This window comes from Orbicella faveolata, unplaced genomic scaffold, assembly GCF_042242905.1.
Source record: "Orbicella faveolata isolate gen_17 unplaced genomic scaffold, um_ofav_v1 contig_12, whole genome shotgun sequence".
NCBI classification, from domain to species: Eukaryota; Metazoa; Cnidaria; class Anthozoa; order Scleractinia; family Merulinidae; genus Orbicella; species Orbicella faveolata.
Genome location: NW_028301539.1, coordinates 27,668,469 through 27,694,063, shown reverse-complemented (window position 1 = coordinate 27,694,063; position 25,595 = coordinate 27,668,469). Strand labels below are relative to the sequence as shown.

The window sequence follows — 25,595 nt, the reverse complement described above, 5'->3', positions numbered from 1 at the left end:
TAGATAGATAGATAGCGTTATCCAGCCTTCGAACAATTGGGGCCAGGTCCTCTGGAGTACAAACACCATGGGATACCGCGCGGTTTTTTCTTTTTATTGCTGTAGTTGTTGTTGTTCTTGTATTCTACAGAGTGGAGTTGTACTTTAGTACTACCAAAGTAACGCAACGCTGCCCGTGTGCATGACTTCGGCCCGCGGCTGCCAAGGAGACTAGTAACTAACAAACAGCTCTGGAATACCAACCAAGAGAAATAACTTCAAAACAACACGTCGTCCATTTTAATGGTAGAAACATTGTACTCACTAATTCATGATAAACATCACGAATTGTCTATATCTAGAATTCTATTTGAACATATTTTTACAATATATGACTTGTATTCAACAGAAATGTTATTAAACAGCAATGTTACTCTGTTCCCATTAATGTCTATTAACACCAGAAAATACAGGGTTTACTAATTTCTTTAAATATTTCATGAGCTAAATTTCAGTCCTCTCGGTAAAACAAGAGATTACTGCAGTTCAGTCTAATGAGCTGGCAAACGATTGCTGCATTTATAATTTCTATTTAACGGCTCTCTTCTTGTACGCCACAAAGAACTCCTTACATCTACAGAGATATTGTCATCGGGCGATACAGACGAACCGGGCTGATATGTTAGCCACAGACTTGGAAGTAGAACCAAAGCTTGCCAACTCCGCGTGAGCACGTGACACGAGCCTCAGACTTGATACCACTTCTTATCCTTGTATTTGAGTGACATTTGATGGGCGGCGTCCGCGAAGGCCTTGGCTCGCATATTCATCTCTCCAGTCTTCATTTCAAGCTCCGACAGCTTCTCGCCTCTCTCTGTAAGAGCCTAGAGTGTATAAGGTTTCATAAACAGTCAAAAATTTAGACCATAGAACTCTGTTACATACAACAAGCTATAAACGATAACCCTTCGATCATTCGAAAAGCCTACGATAAAACAGCAACAAGTTTGCGATTGCCGTGCACGACACGAAACTTCGAGTGAACAATAAGACAAACAGAAACAATACCTCTAGTCCCAAACAATAACAGTTGCTACACTATGACGACATATAGAATTAACACATTTTAAAACCCTAAGACACTTGTAGCCTCAAATCGGCAGTGTTCAATGGTGAATTCTGCATGACAAGGGGAACGCGCTCTACAAAAGTAGAATGCCGAAATCGGCCCTTAGGAAAACAACTTAGACGGATAACTATGTAAGGGGAATATTACATGCATGGACAATACTTCCGTGCGGTCCAACTTCGTCGAGTTTGACTTTGTTGGAAACTCGAGAACATTTCTTGCTGAATTTTTCGACTTGCGCGCGCAAAGTAAATTGTTGACGTGTATGGGGCAGGGCAGGTTTTTCCAAACCGGCGCCGGTTGAAGGAGCTCAGTCACGGTATTTTGAGTTATATTGACCACGTACAAAATTACCTTTAAACTTAAGGTAACCTGAAAATAATAGTTTACTAAGACAAAAAAAACCCCAAAGAGATAATAAGAAATCATAAAGGAACAAGGAGGGTTAAGGATGAAGAGGATTAACACGGATTACAAAAGACGACCTTGAAAAATTTAAGCTCAACTTTTCAAGATGCGACAACCGTGGCGTAGCTCCTTTAACAGGTCCGGCGCTAGACACTTGTACTTTTGTGTTCTTTAGAAATTCGATGTCAGCTGGCCGGCGCGGCGGTATGACACCGCTTAATATCTCTCACCTGTCTGTTCCTGGCTAAAACACCAGCTAATCCACTGGAAGTCTCTTGGAGCTTCTCCATTCCGGGACCATTAAACCGATTTGTCAAGCTACGAGACGCATTCCCACTTTCTGTGCCAACTGGTATGAGTCAAAAACAAAGACTCAGAAACTGATTTTTGATATATTCTCCGTTAACGTTCGATTTTACGCCCAGATTACTTATGAAATTTTTGCAGCACAAGCGAGGTACACGTTTATTCCAATACAGGCGCTTACTGCAAAAGAGACCTTCGACGGAGGAAGGGGTGGGAGGGAGAACGGTTATTGAACCGAGGTTCTAAACATTGCGGAAACTTTCTTCAACCGTTCAATCACGAAGTTTATGGCTTTATAACGAAGGCGATAACTAATTTTACCAAAAGCAAGTTCAGTACTAAAACTAGGATGAAATGATTGCGTGACGAGCATAGGTTTCAACTAACGTCACTGGCCACTCACTGTGCGCCGTATACATACCGTTTTGTTTGTTTATTTGTTTAGTACTTACATAGCTGCTCTCTATCAAGCGGCGAGGCAGCTGAGCTGAACAAGCTGCTAAAGAAACCTTTGCTGGGGGGTTCAGGTGTCTCCATAGCTCGGAATAGAGAACCCTGGTTTTCTGTAAGCATCCTGAAATCATGATTACAAAATGATTTACTGAAATGGCACATATAAAGTGGGGGGGGGGGGGGGGAGGGGGGAGGGGAAGCAGGGAGAATCCGGGAGTAACGAGCAGGGTAAGTCTACAGGACAAAGCAGAAGAGAAGATAGAGAGAAACAGGAAACATCTGACAATATTCCGTGATGTTTTGAACGACATAAACCACAAAGAGGAGGGAACCACAAAGGATTGGAAGGGTCGCAAACCGTGAAGGATAAAGTATAGGAAGTGAGAAGTTCCTGTCCCTTTCCCCTCCCTCCAACTTTTACCTCGAAACCAATGGTCCTAAAACAATCTCTGTGGCTTTTCAATAAATCTATCCAGTCTAGAAGTCTCGTCTCGAGTGAACGCAAAAAAAGGAATTTTTGAGGAAAATAGACACTGCTTGCAGGCTAACTCATGAAGGGGAAAAAAGGTCTAGTTAAGGTCACTTAACCCGTTGCAAACTCACAATTCCATCTTACCCCGGTCTGGCAAACATTGAAAGCCTCTGGATTTCAAATGGTGAACACAAAATTACTGCTTGGGCATCCTCAGAAAATACAAGTGTCCTGAGAAATCTAAAACCAAGAAGCAAAGTCTTCAATCATATGTAACTGTATTTGTCGCATACCTTCAGTTCTATATATTCATTTTTCTACTGCAATGACAATAAAATTAACTGACTTTTCACACTAGCACTGTACCGCCTTCCTGTGACTGACACGAGTGTACTCTTTACACACGAGCCTTTACACGCGTGTTTTAGACGGGAAACAACTGAAAACTGTGACGCAAGCTGGTCATTATAGCGGGAACAACAGGAGAACTGGAAGCTGTGACGGGTACAACACTGTGTAAAGGTAATCAGAAGATTTCAAAAATAAGCACAACCAAATTTTTCAAAGACTAAACCGTAGTCCTAACCTGTAGTCCTTCATGAGGAACGTACATTCCACGTCTAACAGCGGTGACAGGTTCGGCAGACTCAGCGCGAGCAGCTTACCAAGACTGTTCAGACACAACAGGCAGCTGCTCCCTACAAAAAAAATCAACATTCTGTGAAGCAGCACGAGGTCGATATTGGGGATTGAATTTTAATGACCGACTTGGTTTTTCGTACAAGAGTATGGAACGAGAAACGCATAGTTCAATGAAGTTTTATTTACTAGTAAGGATCTTCCAAGAACTTTTCTTAACATGTAACACTGGCAAAAATTTAATAGGGGTCCTAATCTTAATTCTCTGACCTGATAACTGTTCAATTCCCCCTGCGATTTGAGACCACATTGGAGAAGACTGACGATGAGAATGAATAAACTCATCAACAGTTTGAACCTAGGAACGTACCTTGAACCACAACAGCATCGGCCTTGAGTACAACGGCAGAATCATCAACCAGGTTAGCTTCCGAGAAACTCTTGGGATTCACGTGAGTTGTGGGCAATGAGTACACCTGCGAATTGAACGTGAACTGAATGAACGAAACTCACAAAAGCTGCACAGTTGCTATAGTACCACTCGAAAGTAATTTACAGCTTTCTCGCGTCTCGCCTCGTGACACGAAACCTCCGGTCGTCACACAACGGTGCTGCCCACTGGGGAGGAGAGTTGCGTGACAATCAAAGTTCGATTTCCGAATGTTCGATTTACTTAGGCAGAAACATACACTCACCTTGGCTTCTCTTTCTGTACAAATAACAACGAAGTGCTTTTCAAGCAGCTCCCTCGTCAGTAAGGAGTTCCCTGAAGAACGTAAAGATTACAATTAACGTCTAAATCCGGTAAACGAACAAGTTTTCACAGAGATTCCGATCCATATTCTAACAGGCTAAAATTACTCGAGAAGCAGCAAAGATGTCTGACTCACTCTTATTATGATGTGAATCTTTTTCTATCCAAAACTGAAACGGAGATGGAAAGAGATGCCCCTGACAATCCATGATAGCCATCCTCAGAATCATTCCCGCTTTAGGTTGACATAACGTCCCTGAAACACAAACAAAACTTGATTAACTACACCTCACTGAAGGTCTCTTCACCTACGAGCCTGGTAACAGAGCTGGCGCCGATAGCGGGACGGATTTTGTCTGCTGTTCATGACCTGGTTGCGGAGAAAAATGGCGCGAAAAGTGGTCTGCCCAACCCAGAGACCGTGCGAACGAGCTTGGGAGACAGGTTCAAGAGGGAAAAAAACAGAAAGGGTCATGTGAAGTAGATCTGACCTATCAGTCAATGAAACATTCGCAGCTATCTTAGATTTAGCCACTCTTGTAGCTTCACTGCTGCAGTTAAATGGCATATTTCTGTGGTCGAAAACACAACAGGCATGCCAAAATGTCGAGCAACAAGAAACGGCAGTACTGACGAGAGGGAGCAAAACATGAACGCGATAAATGTTTACATTCTTTGTAAACACGATTCTCACATGCAAACAACATTGCAAGAATTGGAAAAAAACTAATGGACGTGTATGTCAGAGGCATCTCCGTTTGTTGGTTTAAAAGCCTCTGTACTCCTGTAACCCTTCTCAAAACGTATCTCAGGCATGAAGGAACAGACAGGGTCCCTCGAAAAAGAAACAAAACTTGTGGTTCTCACGGGAAGTAAGATGACTGGGTTACCTGTGGTTATAGTCAGCACAGGCTGTGACTCTCTCTGGTCTCTGGCAGGCAAGTTAAGCACCACAACGAACACATTTCCCAGGGCTGTTCCAACCCAAAGACAGGGACTGACTAAATTATCTGCAAAATACAACAGCAACTCCACAGTTTAGTTCCTTCAGCAACGTCAACAACACTTTTTTTATACCTGCCCCAATCTCACTTTGCGATCACACATCATTTCAAGTTCCAACAGGACTTCAACTCAGGACGACTGATTATCTCACCGTGCTCTCTGCACAAGTAACAACAGTTACCAGGTTTCTTGATTTTTTGGCTAGTAATCCCTCACAACAGCTTCTCTCAAACAAGCCATTATTCTCCGTAAAGAGCTGCGCTAAAACAACCATATTCTTTGTCTACCCATGAGCTTAACAGGGTCTACCAGGAAGAGTTTTCTACAATTATAACTTAGTGCCTTGATTAAACACACTCACAAAAATGCCCCTTTAATCCAGACAGCTGTAGTACATGGTATAAGTTGCCATCAGGTGTCTCCAAAGTCTCACTGTAGCAACTGACCGCAAAATGGGTCTCACTCCATTTTGCCTTGTCCGATATAGGTCCCCCTCCCCCTCAGCAGGGCAGACAACTTACCATTCTTTTTAGTGAAGGTGCATGCAAACCGCACACAGCTGATGCTGTCAGGGGGGCCACTGTCCATATTGGGTACGCTGGTAGTTCTAGGTCGTATGCCATCGACAGCTTCACTCTCAATCTGTATCTCACTAGCAGGCCTAGCACTAAGACGTCTCCCTGGGGGAGGTGGCCTAGGGGGGCGGCTCTTTCTTTTCTCAGATTTTGAGCTACTAATATCAATGTGGAACTCCCCCCCTGTTCCATCAGCACTCATAGTGAATGATATCGGCATGCCAGCTGTGACAGGAGTTGATACTGATGATGGCGATTCTGAAACAGCTGCGAACGATCAATTACAAATATAATAAGCTACATGTATAAGTTCAAAGCTACCAAGAGATAGAGAAATGAAAATAGACAAATTTGAGGCCCTGGGCATTAAAGAATGAGACTTTATGATAGTCTGAATTTTTAAATAAAGAAGAATTGTATGGAAAAAGTTGTGGGAGAGCAAGGCCTTATTCTCCAACATTTTCCATGGAAATCCACTAAATTTTCCGAAAATTCAAACTGTCATATAAACTTACTATTCACTTCCAGGGGCCTCAGACTAGGCCATTTTGCTATTTGCTATGCTTGTTCCAGTTATATCCCATAATATAAAATTTTTTAGCAAAAATTTTTGTCATGTGGCCCCAGCTGCTAAGGCCCTAATAAGTAAAAATTTTAAAATTGAAACAATAATTTGCTTTCTTGGTGCTTCTGTAATTTGAATTTTCTCAAAGTTTACCCAAAAATTGTCCACTTACAAGGGAGGAAAGAATTCACTTGCCCTACACAAGTGCAGAACTGAACATTACTTCTATTCCCTATCATCAAAGAGATTTAAATGCTAATTATTGGCAGTTTCTTAGAGGTCAAAGATAAATCATTGATGAAGTGACCCTTACCAGACATATCTTGGGCTGACAGCACTGTAATGAGTTTCTTTTGAACTATATCAACCAGTGCTAAAGAGGGTCCATTGCTGATAGAAATCCTACAAAAGGTACAAAAAAACAGGCGATACCAGTAATTATGTGTGATGTTTGCTGCTGACATTGGGTAACAATTTGATTGGAGTTTGTGGAACCTACAGCGACAAGCAAATCTACAAAGATCTGATTGACTGGAAAGGACTCAAGAGAATGTAGAGTGACCGATTTGTCCAAATGTTAAAGCAAATCTTCATGAACAAATATGGAGCAAATTCACAAACTCAAACTGAGATGAACCAATGAAGTGAACACTCTTGACAATTGAAGAACAAGGAACATGTTCATAGCAAATACCCTAAACATTTGCATTTCTTATATTTGCAATTCTATTTTTAAAAATAAACAAGTGAATGTTAAGGTTAAGAGCCAATGTTTTGGCATGATCGTGACACCATTCTCAAGGCAAAGTGAATTTATTAATGTGAAGATTTGATTTTGATAGTTTATAGTCATTGATCAAGAATTCTATTTTACCCACAATTATAGGACTGCAATGCTTACAGACAGCTTTATGTCTGTTGTAGTCATTTGCACTCCATGCATGCATAAAAGTACGTAAGTCATTTCACTGAGAACATATTTTCACTCACACTCCAAATTCTGAGCTGACAGCCATATTACTAAGTGGCACTGTATCTGATCCTACTGCTGGAATCATGCAACAGACCGTGGGCTGAAATCCAGGTGACCTCTTGTACACACCAGTTTTACAAGTCAGAGTGGGACATGACACAGTCATGGAGACTGAGGTCGGACTGTGAACCAGTCCCTCTCCTTTATCCTCAGTGGGGCTTGAAACCTCAGAGTCTGGTGACAAATCCAGACCCAGGTCGAACAGAAGACTGATGTCTAGTTGCTGAAAACAAAACAAAGAAATATGAATCACAAAGTTACATGCATGTAATTGGAACATGCACAATGTAGTAAATACAAGTGTTACAATAGCAGATATTTGGATGCAAATTTTCTTGAGTTATCAAGATTTAAGGGATTTAAGGTAAATGCCATCTTAAGACTGTCAAAACTACTCTGATAGATCACTGTGCTTGGTATAAATATGATATGATATAAAGCATACAGTAACAAAACATACCACAAATTCTAAAGTCTCTTCCACAGTGCTAAACTGGTAAACTATAACATGGCTGGTGCCTGCCACAAGAAGTGTCCTACTTCGGACACACAGTTCTATCATGTTGACAGCATAGCAGTCAATGTCGACCATCGAGGGTGGAGAGTGTTCACTGCTGGTGCCGCTACTACCTTCAGACTGTGCATCTTTACCGTTTGTTTCACTGTTCTCTGGCTGACCTGTGTTCTTCTCAAAAACTTTGCTTGTTGACAGCTTGTAGAGACATCTTAAGACAGCTGACAAGAGTACAGGAAAGGTAGATTACAATGCTTATTGTTTGAGTGCTAGAGGCAATCTCCTTCAATGTTTACAATCATCCTTCTTGTCTGGTGTATTATTCTTTTGTCATGAATTTCTACGTTTTGCAGAGCCACATGACCCTCAAAATGTAAGTGATTTTTTGCCTCTATTTTAGATATATATATCTTTATTATCCAACTGCAGCGAATACCATCCAAATAACAGTACAAATAAACAGTAATATTGTACAGTTATTTGTACAGTAGAAAACCTGTTTGCTGTACAGGCTGGAGCGCACACGCAAAACTGTCACACTCTCCCTCTTTTTTTGATAAATTTATTGAGTTATTTTTCTGTAAAAAAAATACCTCTTAGTTGGCGCATCGGGTATGTTATGAACGGGTCAATGGATGAGTGAGTGAGTGAGTGAGTGAGTCAGTGAGTGAGTGAGTCAGTGAGTCAGTGAGTGAGTCAGTGAGTGAGTGAGTGAGTCAGTGAGTCAGTGAGTGAGTGAGTGAGTGTGAGTGAGTGAGTGAGTGAGTGTGAGTGAGTGAGTGAGTGAGTGAGTGAGAGATGTATGTATGTCACACCAATCAGATTGGATCTACTATAAACAGCCAATCAAATTTCTTGTTGTAAAGGTAAATGGTATGTGAGAAGATTTGATCCCAACACGGTTTAGAACGGCCATATTTATTCTTCTATAAAAGAGGAGGAAGTATTCATATATTGGGCTTACTTTGACATTTTCTGTGAGTTAGGCTGAGGATTTTAGTTACGAACGAGATGAGCCTTGAGGTTTGAAACAGTTTGTGAGTTAGTAGTATGCAAATGCAACGAGATATTTTTATTTTTAGTTACAAAGGTAAGTTGATACTTTTGTTTTTCACAAGGATTAAATTCAATTAGAGGTCACGAATCGTCGCTTCTAGTTCTTAGGACATGCTTTAGAGGAAACGAGACTATTTAGATTAGAAACAGTTCTAATGTTTCCAATAGTAAGTGCAGCTGACGATTGTTTTGTTCTTGTTGCATGCAAATATAACGAGATATTTTTTTTAGTTACAAAGTGTAATTTGACACTCTTGTTTTTCACACGGGGGTAAACTCAATTAGAGCTGACGAATCGTCACCACTCTTTCCCACGAGATGTTTGCTATCTTTGGTTACAAATGGTAACTTAACACTTTTGTCTTTTATACAGGAGTAAATTCAATTAGAGCTGACAAGTTATCGGCTATTGTTCACAGGATATTAAACAAAAAAAGCTTTCATTTCTGGACGGTTTTTATGTCTCTGCAGTAGCAGTTTATTTCTATTTGATGGGCATTTTATGACATTCTTTTCAGTCCGATATTTTTAAAGGTAAAAAGTATCAAAACTGCTCAAATGTTCTTTGAAGACTGTGTGGCACCAAGTTAAAGTGCAATTTAATTAAATCAGACTTTCAATGTGTCAGAGAGGTTTTTTATCTCTTTCTTTCTATTTTCAGTAAGGGTAAACTTATGACGCGTATAAATTGCGAAAAGGTCTCTTAACTTGAGTACTTTTGAGCAAAAATTCCTGTTGGGGGTTGGAAGGGCTATGTGATCGGTGAGTGAGGGAGTTATGCATATGTACGCATCACACCAATTACAGTGTGGGTTTTATCAAAGAACGAATCAAAGAAAAAAATAAGATAGTATCTACATTAATCTGGAGACGTGTCAGATTACTGTAGTTTGTTCAGTCAAACATTTTATGGCTTACTATTTAGCTATCTTACCATTACCGATGTAACATCGTATGTACATCATAAATTCCCAGTTTCTTTCTTGCGGTACATCACAACCAAAAAAACTTGTCAAATTAACCAAATCTTTATTGTAAACAGTTCCATGAATGCTCCTATCTCCGAGACTTCACAAAAAAAATAACTCTTGCGCGTCTTGTGTGCCTATGTTTGGCTACAGCAGTTGGATAATAAATCTCTTATTAGATGTTTTGGTGTGTAGTATTGCTTTATATTTTGACTCGCCCTATGAGCTCGTCAAAATACAGCACAACAATTTACTTGTAAAAATATACAGCAATACTACACACTAAAACATCTAATAAGATATACTTATTTTGTATTTGAATACTGTTCAAAAAATGGACCCATGGCAATCATCTACAGGTTGCCAGTATAATTCAATACAGTTAAGTCTACATATGAGCCAAGTGACCCATCAGACTGGCACTTATCTCTTGTTTCTGTAGGATGAACCGACTAGGAGTATTTCTACTCCCCCTGGATATTTGGATGCTAGTCCATCACAGGGTTACCCCCAGCATTATATTAGCCACTATCCATTAAACACCTGGGTGGAGAGAGATACTGTGAGAATGGTTCGAAACCAGACCACTTGATCCAGAGGCAAACACACTAACCATGAGGCCACTACACCTCCACAGTATAACTCAGTACACACCATTAATGGACAGTCCACAATACCTGGTTATTTGACTGGAAGGTGAATGGGTGCAATACAATATATTTTATGATGAGCACTGACTTAAACTGTATGCTTACTATCTATCTATACCTGTCTATTACTCTCTGATTCCAGTAATGATAATGCAAGGCTTACCTGAAGAGGCCTCCCAGAACTTCACAGATCCATCTGAGTGACTGCAACACAAAATCAAAAATAAATAATCAGTTGGAATAAAGTTCACAGGAATGTGTCGACTGAAAGGCTTAAACTTTTTATTAGAAGACAAGATGTACTTTAAACATAACAGACCTTAAGATTAAAAAGCTGACTTACTATGTTTTGGTCTGACATTCTTACCCAGTGATAATGAGTTCCGAGGTACTAGTTACACTCAATGGTGATTCTGCTAAGATTCCACCAGCTATCGGCCATGCCTTAAAAGGAGTCAAGAGATGTCCATTTAGAACTAAACTTAGTTATTGAACTTAAAGTGGTACTATGACGAAAATCCCATCTTTCCTATCTAAGCCATTTTAAAACATAAACAAGTAGTCTGTATGAGAAGAAAAACGCTGTTTACTATTTTCAAATATCTCTTTTCGTTCCAGAGATATTTAAGTTTTTAAAATATGCAAATTAGCAAAGTGATGACGTCATACACTCAACCAAATTTCCATCAAATATAATGAAGAAAGATATCTCAGCCAATTTGTATCAGAAATGTTTGATTCTTTGCAGGAAGATTCTACTAAATGTGCTCCACAACATGAGCTTGACAGTTTTGTTACCATGGCAACATACTGGGTTCCAGACCTCCCCAATATCAATGGCTTTTCTGGCCACCTTTGGCACTCCATTTTGATATTTGCTAATGGTGCCTCATATGCATGATCCAGAAAGCATATGAATATGTTAGGTCAAGTTCATGGCCCTTTTAAATATTTTTTGAGCTGAAAATCACTAAAATATTGAAATCAAGTGGGTGGGGACTGGAAAAGAGTGAGTTGCCATGGGAACAGAATTTTTTACTGCCGTTGGTGTGCTATCTGTAGAACTATTGGCCTACCAAGTTTCAGTGGTCTGTGCTAGAAATTGACCAAGATAGCTCTATTTATATACTTGATATAATATTGGGTTGAGTATATGACGTCATCAGTTATCTCATTTGCATATTTTACACATTTTTCAAACTTAAATATCTCTGGAACGAATGCAGATATTTGCAAACGGTAAACGGCATTTTTATTCTTTCATGCCATTCTATGCGATCCACCAAAAAAATCAAGGGGTAAAAATTTGATCATAGTACCACTTTAAATTCATTACTCTTGAGACAGTGTCAGAGCTCCAGTTGCCACTAGTCACCTTCCAATTAGTTAGTTAGTGGAGGTTCAACTGTATGTTTCATGGAAATGTTGTGTGCATTTGGCCAGGCTTCTACTTAAAGCCTCTGCTTATATTTCCTCCTACAGGCAGATGCCTTTCTTTTTAGGACAATAGTCCAATAGTGAGCAGTCACCTCTCCTGTGTGATAAACACTTTTTCTGTTCCTATTAAGCATGTCTGCTTACACAAGTGAGTCTTGACTGTATTTTCTAAACCCAAATGAATGTTAGAAGGCTAAAAACTAGAAATACCAAACTTAAAACGAACCTGAGTACTGTCTCCTCTCTGTAACTGCCTTTTCCGTGTGCGACTACTTGCTGTAGTACCAAGGGAGGTTATAAAATCACGAGGACAGTCACTACAAAACTGTGTGCATGTCACTGGAGACTCATGTATGTTGAATGTGTAGGGAATTTCAAATGCTGAGGGCCTGTGAAGGAAATAGACACTGAAAATTAAACACGTTTGAGAACGATGAAACTGGCCAGCATGGCTCTTCAACAATTTCACCTTTAAATGCGCATAGGTCACATGTAAATTTACTTTCATTAATTTGGGATGAGTTTTAGTGGCCATTGCCATTATAGAGGGTTAAAATTAAAGTGAATGTAATGTGTACTTTCCACAAGGACCAAAACAGGTGGCCATTATAGACAGGTGGCCGCTGTAAAGAGGTAGCTGTTGGTGGAGGTTCGCCTGTATTACGTCCACAAATTTGTAAGTTAGAAAACTTTGAATGCTGCTTGATTAGTTTCAACTGAATGGTCACACACAAAAGTTCCATCCACAGAATTGGTCAATACTTCCTTCATTAATTTAAAGAAAGGCGGTTTATGACTTAGAACTTGTCTGCTTGGCAGGTGAGTTTCAGGTGCTTGGCAATGGAAATAGAGTTAAATTGCAATCCTACTTTTCTGCATATGAGCCAAGGGGCCCATCAAGCTGGTGCTTATCTCAGGTTTCAGTAGCACAAAGTGTCTAAGAGCATTTCTACTCCCCCCTGGATGGGATCGATGCTAGTCCATCCAGGGGTTACCCCCAGCATTAAATTTGCCAGTAACCATTTATACACCCAGGTGGAGAGAGGGACTGTGAGAGTTAAGTGTCTTCCCAAGAACACAACACAGTGCCAACGTTTGAAACCAAACCACTTGATCTGGAGTAAGTGCACTAACATTGAGGCCACCGCGCCTCCACCAAACCTACTTGTACTGTTCTTAAAGTAAATAATAAATTATTAAAGAGCAGTACTAGTCGGATTGCAAGAAATTCCAACAAGTAATAAATAAACAACATACTTTGCAGATGATGAAAGTAAGTCAAATACCAGGAGTTTCACTGGTGTCAACACAACAACAGCCCTGGGATCTTGAACATCTGTGAGGGAAGAAAGTAAAGAGTAACAGAACTTTTTATAGAATTTTACACTGTCTTGGAATACTGAAATCTGCCCAGCCCTTTGAAATATTAAATATACTGGTATTTAAGTATTTTAGACTTCTGGGCATGTAACATTGATTTTATAAACAACAGCGATTGGCTCGAATTATAATCCAAACAATATGCATGAAATTAAAAATGCACATGTATGTATTTCAACAAAATTTTAAATAATGTTACAGTGTTGAAAACTATCTCATTCCCTCCCTGTGCTCACTCATGAAATATTTTTCAACCCTTCAAGAGAAATTTCGCATCTCCACTCGGGCATGTAATGTTATATCATTTTATTATTACTACAACACCAATGAGACACCAGACACTTTCACTTTCACTGCAAAAGGCACAATTTGTTTATGTTTATTTATTTATTTATTTATTTATTTATTTATTCCTCCAATTCCTAGCTAATACATAGATATGTAAATATAACGTAAAGGAAGCAAACAGTAACCGATAGAGCTTTGTAAGGAAGAAAAAAAATGCATAAAACAGAAATTACATCACTTAAATTGAATTACATTGTGTATTGGAAGGAGAGGAGAGGGGCACATCTAGATAAACTAATTTTGTGCCCCTTAAAGTTATGTATAACTTGAGATTATTAATAAAAAGAAAAAGAAAAAAGAAGAGGAAAAATGACAAAATAGCTCAGAAAGTTATCAAGAGATAATATTTTCATTAGTATTGAGCAAGGTACCAGCGTGAAAGTGCTTTTCTACACATTTTTTTAGATGGTTTGTCTCTACTGGATTGCGGAATATTATTCCAAAAGAAACTTCCAATAATGCTGGGGCAAAATCTCCTCAGATTAGTTTGAAATGAAGGTATTGCAATTTGGTTTGATGATGCACTACCGGTACTGTAATTATGTAGTTCAGATACTAATGACACAGGTAAATTAGGAAACTTATCATGGTGGAAATAATCATAAAAAAGCTTGCAAGTGTTCAGTTTAACAATATCAGGAAATTTCAGAAAGCCTAAGGATGAGTAGTGTGGAGTTATTGATTCCATTAAAGGAACATCATTTATAACACGAACCGCTTTGTTTTGTAATTTTACGATTTGAGACAATGGAGTGTTATAATTATTTCCCCAAAGTGTACAAGCATAGGTAAGGTAAGGATAAATAAGAGAAAAATACACACTAATACTAGTAATACACAATACCATAGAAATGTTGATCTCTTCTCCCATGAAGATAACATGTTATTTTCACTCATGTGAAGATATCATGCATGAAAGCTCACCTCAGTACAGCACTTCATTGGTGTTTAGATAATAACGTGATTTATTATATGGCAAACTATGCCTAATCAAGTTTGGAGGTAAATTTTTGCTAAACTTTCACAAATTAAAAGAAGAGAAAAACGGAGCAAATTTAAATAAATTCTCAACTTTGGCATGCACATTTACTGAGAATTGATTAAAGAATAAAGAATTGGTTTTGATTTGTTTTCCTTATGCAAGTCAAAGTGCGGAGAAGCAGGCAAAGTCCTTAAACTGCCAAAAAGAGTACTTGCCCAATATCTCCCAGTACAGACCTCAAACTTGTTCAATAACATTTAGAGTAAGAAGTAAGAAGTTCACTCACTCACCTTCTCCCCATGGTGTAGAAGTGATACAAACAAAGTCAACGACAGTGTCTGTGCACAGAACTCTTACAGAGCGACTTCCCTGCATCACTGTCAGACCTTTCTTCTTGCTGCTACATGTTCCGCCCGAAAACAAAATGATTGGGTCCCTAAAATTGAGTAAATTGATTACTATAAATACAGTTGAACCAGCAGAACCTATCATTATTCTAGACACCATCACCAGAAAGAAAAACAGAATAAAAAATAAACGATATGATCACCAACTCTACACAAAACTACATCCTGCATGACAGTTTAAGCAAAAAAAAAATTCTGAAAGTGTTCAAGTGCTTGGACTCGGGCAATCATTGCTTCATAATGAGTGAAATATCCATCACCTTTAACTTTAACTCCGATTTTAGAAACAAATATTGAGAAACCTTATACATGTACCATTCCTGGGTGACAGTTTAATGTGATAATAAAACCATCTCTTAATAGAGACTTCAAGATTAATTGAAATTCATCAAGTGACATGACTTCAGTTGAAATAAAGCACATACCCCGAGCTAACTGCTAGCCACTGCACCTTGAAAATGGGTTGACAAGGTCTTCCTTTGTCAGATTTACCTGAAGAACATTTTAATGGTTTAATCGATCATTATTTACTGTCAAAACAGCACAAGTTATGCTAGCTGTGAACTATCCAGCTGCTTTTGCCAGGTGGGCAAGCTGAAAATTGACAGAGATTGTTGACCTTTAAGGTGTTAACCCAGTCTATGCTGACTGAGCATGCTTGATGGGCCCTTGTTGTTGTGAGTGAACTCATTCTCCTCCCCAGAGGCCACGCTTCTTTTGATCAGCACCAAGAATCGCTACCTCTGGGCTGGTCCAACACCGGAAGTCTGCGATTCATGGGCTTCCCATCAAATCTGAGAAATCTGACTGGAGAGTATATGACCAGAGGTCACAATTCTTGCTGCTGACCAAAAGGAGTGCAGCCTCTGGGGACAAGAATGGGGTGAACTTGCTTGTAGTTCATGCAATGCACCTTTAAGGACCTAGCAAGTTTGTTATGGGTGTGAAGAGTGAATTAAAACTTAATAACAGCCCTGTTACTACATTCTTTACACTAGTACAAAGAAAAACTCACTGTGGGGAACTAATGTGTCCACTGGTTTGTCACTGTTTTTAAGATTCCATACTGTCAAAGTACCATTGGTGTGAGAGCATATGAACTGTTTTCCATCATTCAACCAATATGCAGAGATCACAGACTATTGTAGTGAATACAGAACAAAGAAAGAACACTGATGAATCTTTTTTGAAATGACTCAAAACTCACAAATGCTAATTTCTGAACCAAAATAACTGGCCGCTTAATCAAGGGTATCTGCTCTGGAAAGGGGGAGTATACTCCGTTATATGGGCTATGGTATGTTAGGTGCCAAAGGGTATGGCTTTTGAGCCAAGTTTGCTCTGAAATAGGGACCAGGTATAGACTTTGGACATTTTGCTCTGAAATAGGGCATGGTTTTTGCACTCAGGTCTTGAATTGGGTATGTTTTAAGAAGGGTGAGGTCTAAAATAGGGTATCGAATATTGGGCCAGATCTAAAATAGGGTAAGGAAAATTGTCAGTCTTGGTTTGAAATAGGGAAGGGTTTCAAGAAACTGGCTGCACACCCCACCAAATTTTTTTGAAAGTATCACCCCTGATCTGCTAAACGAAAGGTCTGCTTAATTGTGGTAAACTTAACAGTGGAGTCTCCTGAACCAGTCCCAGTCTGTTATGCTTGGACAATCATTGATAACAATTGCATCTATTTTGTTCATACCTGAGGACAAATACATCTGTGTTCTGCTGTTTTCCCTCTGAGAGACCAAACAACAACTGTTCCAGTTTCAAAACCTAAAAGCAACTACCAAATAAGAACATAATCAACACGCTTGAAATTGACGTGCACCATTTTAAGGATCAAAGTCACCACATAGATCATCACTGCAAGCACATAACCTCGAATAAATGTCACATCATTGTTATTGGATATTTACTCACCAGCTAGACTAAATTTGCTCTCATCAGTTGCACTTTATCATAAAAATAACATAAAAACACAATGATAGCAAAATCCACAATATCCAGAGCCCTGGCAGTGCTCTTCCACAGAGCTGTGCCTTTTCTAAAAGGTGGCAGTAGGTTCCGTTGCAAGGATAGAATTTTCTTGAGAATATGACAACCAGTAATTAGCAGCTAATACAGCCAGTCCAGTTTCTGTAGGATGAAACAACCTGGAGTATGGAGGTCTGGTCTGGTTATAATCACTTGTTAAACTACCTTATATTCATCACAGGCTCCTACCTTATTAGGGTCCACAGGGTTACCACTTATATGTACAACTGGACCTGGGTGAGTTTTACATTTTCTACAGAGAAAACAGGCATTTGTATTCAATATATGTTCATGTTTCATCTCTGGAGCTTATAGTAAACAAATGCAGTTACTGGCATGAACAATGGACCTCTTGAACGAAGTCACAATTTCTTGAATGTGTTTCTTCACAAATCAAACAAACCACTTCCACGAAATATAGAAATATAGAAAATACAAATACAAATACAAATGTGACATACATAGATAACATAGCCTAGAGTATAAATGAGATTTCCTGTATGCTGATTGGCTTTATTTCCAATGACATGATATAAATCTAAATATACCGACCACCCCCTCCCCGCTCCACTTGCATGGAACAATAGTCTATGTTAATTCCATCATGAGTTAGGCACTCTCCCTCCTCCTCAACATTGTTTTAGGTTGCTGTAACTCATTTATACAAGTTCCTGGAAGGAGAGAGGCACTTTTGGACCTTGTCCAAAAACACAACAGAACAACCCCAACAGGACCACCAAATACAGAAATCGCTTCACTAACTACTACATAGCTCAACACATTCTCATCCCCAGAGGCCGCACTCCTTTTGGTCAGCAACAAGAATCGCAACTCTGGGAAGGTCCAACACCGGAAGTCCGTGATTCACAGACTTCCCGTCACTCTGCGCATGCTCAGAGTCAAGTCTGACCAATCTGATTGGCTGAGAGTGCGAAACGAATTCTCTGCACATGCTCAGAAAATCAGACCCGGCCAGAGGTCGCGATTCTTTGTGCTGACCAAAAGGAGCACGGCCTCTGGGGATGAGAATGAGGTCCCATACCTCCAACAGATGCTGACCTACAATGTATCTAGCCTGATATTTGACCCCTAATCTCTACTTTGAACCCAGCACAGAAATAAAAAAAATGAACAACATGCAACCCATACAAAATTCAATGTATCACTGTACTCACATTTCTATTACTTTATTCCAATTTATTGTGTATCCTGATAACTGAAAACTCTCGATATTTACAACATGAATATTCCCTTTTTCTGTGCCAACGTATAACCACTTTGAGGAGAATGGTAGGTGCATACAGGTTAATCTGTCACAGAAATAACATTATTAGCAATCAAATTCAGATTTTGCAAGTTCTTGCTACGTTTAATGGCACCTTTCCATTTCCTTGATTAGTTTGTAGTTTATTCGCTTTGGATGTACATTCACAGATACCTTGTGTAAAAGCATTTGAGCTCAGGGCTCAAAATCTGGCCAGAATGGTGACTTGAATTTTTAAAAAGTCCTATGCTTTTGGCTTGGTCTAAAGACTTAAGCCTGGAAGCTGAAAGCTTGTGGCTCTTTTTTTCATTTCAACTATAGAACGCTTTCATACAAGATCTTTTGGTAATCCTAGTTACTCCTCCGTTTTAACCACATTCGCAGGGATGGGAAACCTGTGCGAATTATTCTAGATAAATAAATATAATACCAAGCCTAGCTGACCTTGTTGACCATTGAAAACTCAGCAGCACGCAGAGAAAACAAATACTTACTTTTCCCTATTAAATCTTAATGACTGCACAAGAGCAGGTTCTGCCTGGCGTAAATTCCACAGATGTATATAGTCATCTTCACAGAGACTTATCAAAGCTCCCTGGGAAAACATAGCAAGCACTGTTACAAGGTTCAAAATTTGACAATTTTTATTCTTAATAAGCTGCCCTCTTGCAACCTGTATAAATATTATTGTAATAGGTCCCCTAAACCAGGGCTGTCACTAATGGTTGGTTATCACTAACGAAGGAGTTAATCATGGAGTCGTAGTTGGAATTGTCTAACCTAGGTAAAATCGAAAATCTGAGTCACAAGCGGTGTCATACCGTAGAATTCCGAAAGAAACAGGGGCTATTTTGCAGGCAAAAGGGGATGCTACTTTTGGGTAGCCATAACTTTCAGATGGTTAGAAACCGTTTGCACAGTAATTCGTTTTCATAAAAATTTGCACTTCTTAACCTATTAAAATACGACTGTGACTTAAAACTAGGAAATGGAAGCTTTATAAGTTTCTTAGATGGTATTGTAATAAGACTTTTCATTGTCAACAACTGCACAATGTAATTTAAAATTTACTGGATGAAGGGGGCTGATGAACCAGTGATTTTCATTGGCTACTAGCCCTCAATGACACCCCTGCAAACCATTCACAACAAAATTCCAATATACAACCAGCAATGGCCTTTTCCCAACATTTCCTTAGTGCCAATACATATGGGTTCTTGATAAAGCATGAGGTCAAGATAGCTGGATATTGGCCAAGTTCTTTTTGCATGTTTATGGAGAGAGATAGAGTTGAAGTCCGTAAACTCGCAAAAAAAAAAAAAAAGAACAAGACGAATGTTCAGCCATCTTGATGATAATATTTTGGAAAAAGAACACTGTTTTCTTGCAGGACACAACAGCTAATACTGAGCGGGCAAGATAGTGCCCTCTTGCCCGTTCGGGTAGCCAATCACAGCGCAGAATTTGGTTCATCTTGCCCACTCACAGACCGAGCCATGTAATAAAGGCCCTTACTGATTGTCCTGTAGATTATCTGTTAGGTGTCATGAGACATGACGTTCACTTCAATGTTGGTGATTTTTTTTAGATTAAAGAGAGTTTTGATATATGTACCTTTCATTTTTGAGAAGCAGAATCCCATCAGAAGATATTCCAAATATTCTGTAGTTTACATGCATGTCTAAGATTATTTCATTGTTTTATAATACATGTTTGGAATCATAATGTCTTGGCTGGGCTCTCACTCACTAGACAAGTGGATATACAAAGTTCCTAGCAGGACAGCGAAATCTACTTGTTCCAGACATCTGGACAAGACCAGTTTGAGCCACTGATTGACTTTCTTCCTTACTTGGTAAGTGTTCATATTACTCTTTCAAATCTAATCACAATGGTGACATTTAGTTTTTGACGAGGTTGTAAGCATCAACCAATTTGATCTTATGAGATATACTTAAATCTTCGAGAACGGATGTAAAAACAAAAAAATATATCAATATACAACAAGAACATCCAAATTTGACAAGACTGAATGAAGCAAAATAGAATGTATGGAACTAATCTAATCTTTCAATAATATTTTTTACAAGGACTATTAAGAGCACAGTAACCTGAGTGACAATCATATTGATAATCATTAGAAACAAAAACACATTGATCATTAGAAAGGTATTTTCATTATACGTGGACAAATACAGCATGTCAAAGATTATTAATTACAGAGTTAGTTGAATTTATATGTCCACAGCAAGCTTACCTCATTTACGAGAAAGATAAGTTCTCTAACTGCAGCGCCACTCTCGTGTTGAACATGACATTCTATACCTGCCTGTCCCAAGCTTTACGATATGCTTGTCAAGGAAACTACGTCTGTCTATTCGAAAACACATTAGGAAGCAACCAGAGATGTTAAAAATATCCAGAGAAATTTCTTGAAGTTGTGCTAAGAGTGAGAGAGAATCTTTCTTGGTGGTTTTTTCATCACAGAGCACGTTTCATTTTAATAAAATGCCTTGAGTCCGCCATAAACAGATAAGCTAAAGATCGATGTACTAAGTGCATCCAACATTGAAATTAATATTTGCCTCTAGAAGACCTCCAATATAAAGAACAATCTTCAAATAAGCAAATAAATAAAGATTAAATATGTCGCGACTAGCAGCACACAAACAGTAGGTGACAAAATTTATACCTGTTGAATAATTGTGCGACGAGTCAATATAATGAATAAATTCGAATAAATAAGCTTAACCAAATCAAGAAATAGGCTTGTTTGTTTACGACTGTGTACACCTCGGGAATTTTTCTACATTTGTAGTTTACTTGTGCGTGTATTTTAAATAAAGCAAGTTGCCTTCACTTGTTATAAACGCTCGTGAAAAAAAACGCCTAATCCTGACAAGTTCGCGAAAACTGACCTATTACGGCATATTACATGTAATCGGTGTAAATGTTGTGCAAAAACAAATTCAAATGATACATCCGTAGAGAGCCATCGTAGGATCCAATCGCAAGTAAGCTCTGCACAGGATCGTACGCCACACAAGTGGGTTGGTATGGAAAGCCATAGCGAGAAGTCTGTAAAGAATCAGCCAAAAACGGTCAACAACGACTTGAATTGGTCAAACTTAACATTCAGTGCTCATTTGCTCATTTACTGCAACTATCATGTCAATCTTACAAACCTTTGTAAAGACGAAGTCTTCGGCCTTCAACCGGTCTGTAATGACTGGATCTTCCTTGCCGCTGGTGCTTCCCATTCTGACCCCATGCCCAGTGCGAACTGCTTTACTTAATCTTTTCATGAATGCCTTATATTCCTGAACTCCCCATTATTTTTCAGCCTGCAAACTCACTCCTTGTCCAACCTCTCGAAGGAAACATACACAAGCCTGACGCAAAGGCTTCTGGGAGATATGTAAATAAAAGAACCCGGATGCTAAAATTTTGATTTGGTGACCGGACACCACCGGGCCTAATCAGTTTAATCGACGCGGAATATTTTGTGCAGATCGATTTTTATCAATTTCCAATCCTTAGCTAATCTTAAGGGAAATGCATATGTCAGCTCATACCTGCAAAGGAATCCTAGGAAATTTGTAAATGACAGGAGCCCATTAAAAGGCTCCTGCAAATGATTCTTGATGAATACCCGCGGAGATACTCCCAGAAAAATTGGTTGGGGGTGTGCGGCTCCCTTTCCAAAACCCTCACTCTATTTAGTCCAGAATTGCTATGAAAAAAGATATTCCATCCAATTCGCAATTTGAATCCTTTATTAATTCTCTATCTATGATTTTTTCGGCTCAGCTAGCTTTTTTATGAAATATCTTTTTTCATAACAATTATGGGCTAAATCTCTTTAGGCATTTTCTGTTCAAGTGTTAGACTTGTTTATGTTGGTTGTTAGGAACAAATTCCAGTACTGGGCCATTGTAGTAATATGTCGTCTTTATTACAAGGATATCATCAGGCGAATCCGCCTGAGGATATCCTTGTAATAAAGACGACATATTGCATTACATCACTTATCTTCTCTCCTGCATCTTCATGATCTGTATCTTAGATCTATCATGCACTTTTTTCGAATTAGCTTTTCTCCTGTATTATTTCAAGTTGTCGGATGGCAAAGGTTTTCAAATTGCATGTCTGACTATGTACGGTACTGTATTTCATACAAGGACGTAACTTCCTGCGCACGAGTATAGGCTACTTGGGGCCTCTTGTTTTGTAATAGTTTGTGCGCGGCAGTGGAACATTAAGTTTATTCTCAGAGTCCCTTAGGTTATATGCGGTTTCTCGCCTTTCGAATTTAGAACTGAGATATTCCGGAGCCAACCCGTGCAGAAACCATCGTAACTCTTTGAATTTGCTGCTGGCATGATAGAGTTTTCCACCCGAACCGGTTTGAACAGGTGACCGGCATCTACGCCATAGATTGAGTACCGTAAAGTTCCGATAGTAACGACCCCCCGAAATTAAAGTCAATTTTTTGTGGCCGCTAGTAAATCCCGAAAGTAGCGACCCCGAAAGAACTGAGAGACAAACCAAGACAACTCGTCCCGACCACTGACAATACAATTTGGGAACTCACGTCGCAGTTAAAACATGAAACTGGATAGACGAATTTTGTTTCACTTGTTTATTGGTCTTGATATTGATTTTTTTTATTATTGCTGTATTTATCATAGTTACCTTCTTATTATGAAACACAATCTATACATATGGAATGCAAATAAAATGTTGTTCTTTTTTTAATTTTATGTTGTTCATTTTTTATTTCGGAAAAAAAGCCTGCGCCAGCTCTATTTTAGGCTCGATTTCCGCCGCTTTCTCGAGTCCGGTCTACGTTCCTCCCCGCGGAACTCCTTTCCCGAACAGCGGCTGGTAATCGAGCCTAGCTCTACTTGTAAACGATTTTTGTTCCCCGAAAGTAACGACCTCCCGAAAGTAGCGACCCCCAAAGGCTGCTAATTCCGAAAGTAACGAGGGTCGCTACTATCGGAACTCTACGGGTGGTCCAAAACACGGGCTGCTCTATTTTGTAGCTTTTGTGACTTATTTCGCATATACGGTTATCCCACAGTTTATATAATGAACCGTAGTAATAAAGTGATAGCTCTGATAGTTTTAAGTTCACTGGTACTATAATTGCGTCAGAGTATATATGAATGCAATATTCGTTGGCTTCCACATATATTATCTTAAGGCAGGTTGCAATCTGATATCAAAGGGAACTCTAGAGCCAACAATAACCTGTTATATATAGCGGTTTTCAATTGAGTGTCGTAAAACCAAAACCAAAGTAATTATTCTGTCCAATCACAAAGGACTCAGACAATGCAGTAAACCAATCAAAACTCGAAGTAATTATATGTAGCTGACGCAAAGCGCGGGAAAACGCGTGCGAACGAGTCATGATTGGTTTTGGTTTTGCTTCTAATTGGATGAAAAAGTAGCGCGAGTTTTTTTAAGCCAATCGTGAAGCGTAGTTGACGCGAAAGCAATTTCTTTTCGACACTGAAATGAAAACCGCTCTATATGTACATTTATGAAGATACACAAACTTCCGTTCATTCATTTCAACTCAACTGATCAACCTTTCTCTACCTGCTCAAGGCAGCTATAGTTTATCTTCTCTTGAATTTGATCATTGCAGTTACCCTATATTTCTTGACAATGTAGAACAGGAAAGATATCACATGATACATATAGTATTTACACAGCTAATAAGATCTAACTATCAATTATTCCAATTAAATACTGAAGGCGCAGTGGCCTTATATGGTTAACGCGCTGAACTCCGTATCGAGCGGTCTGGGTTCGAATCCCATCCGGGGTCACTGCGTTGTGTTCTTGAGCAAGACACTTACATGTAACTCTCGCAGTGCCTCTCACCACCCAGGTTTATAAATGGGTACCGGCGAATCAACTCAACTGGAGATATCACGGGTTACAGACTAGCATCCCATGGAGGGGGGAGAAGAAATACTCCTTGGTGCTTAATGCTACGGATATCGACAGGCCCCAGCGATGTAGACCGATTAGTCTGAGGCAGACTTGATACTTTACTAACTAAATACGGGGCTTTTCAGGGTAATATCCTTCATGCACGGATGTAGTTTACAACACGTATTTGTAAAAATCGTCTCCCAAAGCAATTTAAATTGAGCTTGCCTTTGACAGTCGAGAAATTGAAACGACATACATGACTTGATTCCTAGTAATTACACATTCTGTTAAATGACTTCACAGGCAGCCCAAGCTTAAAATTGACCGGCGATCCTTCTTACTCTTAAACATCGGAATCGATGTCCTGCAAGTGCATGTCAACCCGGTGAAAACGAACATAAACTGAACAGTATTTTGCTTCCTTATCTTCCGTTCGATCCACAGTTTTTCTATTTATCTTTTTGCTCCACGGAAAACAATTGCCGAACTCGTTAGCACGTCACCTCTTCTTAGGGAAGGATTTTTGACTATAATAGTATGGGGACTGGCCATGTGGTCGTTATAATTAATGACAAGAAATTTCAGTGTCTCAATTAGCTGGTGAAAAGCTAAAGCAAACTGCATGGAAATTAACAACATACAACATTTCATCGTATTTATCGGTTTGTGTAGCAACTAGTGTCTGGCCCATTACCCTCCAGGGAATTATGGACAAAAGTGAAAAGTGAAGTAGCAACTAAAATTCCATATTAAATATCATTAGCATCCGTCGATCTCGCGAAATCAAAGATTGGAACCTTGGATGTCGTTGTTGTTCATTAACGATGCCAACTAGGGCTCATAGGGTGTTATTGAATGACGTACCCTTTGGCACCTTTTGGTGGAATCAACGATTTTGGGTTCCGGGATTATTTCATAACCCAGTGACCGTCGTTGATCGTCGTTAAACGATACGCAAATAGAGTTCTTCAGAAGACAATTGAGACCTTAAATTTTTTTTTCACGGTTTAGGGTTTTCACTTTGTTTTACGGGCTAACGGTTAAATTTTAAGCATTTTTACGCCTAACGGTCAAATTTTTGGCCCTTTTGCGGCTAACGGTTAAGCCCCATTGTTATACCTCCCAACTCAAATACGCTTTCCGATTGGAGAAGAACGTGTCACGAGTGGTGGGTCAAAACTCACTAACTCCCTAGTGCGAACAAAACTCACTAACTCCCCAGGGAAATAATAACTTGAACTTTCGACTCGCACGTGATCACCTCGTGCTCCTTGAAACCGCGGCA

The 25,595-nt window shown here is 39.2% G+C and overlaps 1 protein-coding gene across 1 annotated transcript; it reads right to left on the bottom strand.

Annotated features, from left to right (window-relative positions):
* Nucleotides 1-256: 256 nt before the first annotated feature.
* On the bottom strand, nt 257-21,761 carry LOC110049379 (syntaxin-binding protein 5-like). The gene is made up of 27 exons (XM_089283109.1): nt 21,544-21,761; nt 21,339-21,436; nt 20,616-20,697; nt 18,853-18,953; nt 18,270-18,404; nt 17,284-17,347; nt 16,760-16,843; nt 16,076-16,199; nt 15,486-15,552; nt 14,944-15,089; nt 13,201-13,279; nt 12,170-12,332; nt 10,874-10,950; nt 10,670-10,710; nt 7,779-8,053; nt 7,276-7,541; nt 6,599-6,687; nt 5,667-5,987; nt 5,031-5,150; nt 4,277-4,396; nt 4,082-4,152; nt 3,757-3,862; nt 3,334-3,445; nt 2,892-2,987; nt 2,275-2,396; nt 1,747-1,865; nt 257-863 (listed from the first exon to the last, which is right to left on the bottom strand). Exons 1-27 carry the CDS (start codon nt 21,661-21,663, stop codon nt 726-728), a joined length of 3,336 nt encoding a protein of 1,111 aa, XP_089139235.1. The 5' UTR covers nt 21,664-21,761; the 3' UTR covers nt 257-725.
* Nucleotides 21,762-25,595: the final 3,834 nt, after the last annotated feature.

Coding starts and splice junctions, on each gene's coding strand:
- LOC110049379 (XM_089283109.1), bottom strand. CDS start 21,663: ATGAAAAGATTAAGTAAAGCAGTTCGCACTGGGCATGGGGTCAGAATG. Junction 21,437..21,543: donor AAGACTTCGTCTTTACAAAG/GTTTGTAAGATT, acceptor GATTCTTTACAG/ACTTCTCGCTATGGCTTTCC. Junction 864..1,746: donor TTTTAGCCAGGAACAGACAG/GTGAGAGATATT, acceptor TATACACTCTAG/GCTCTTACAGAGAGAGGCGA.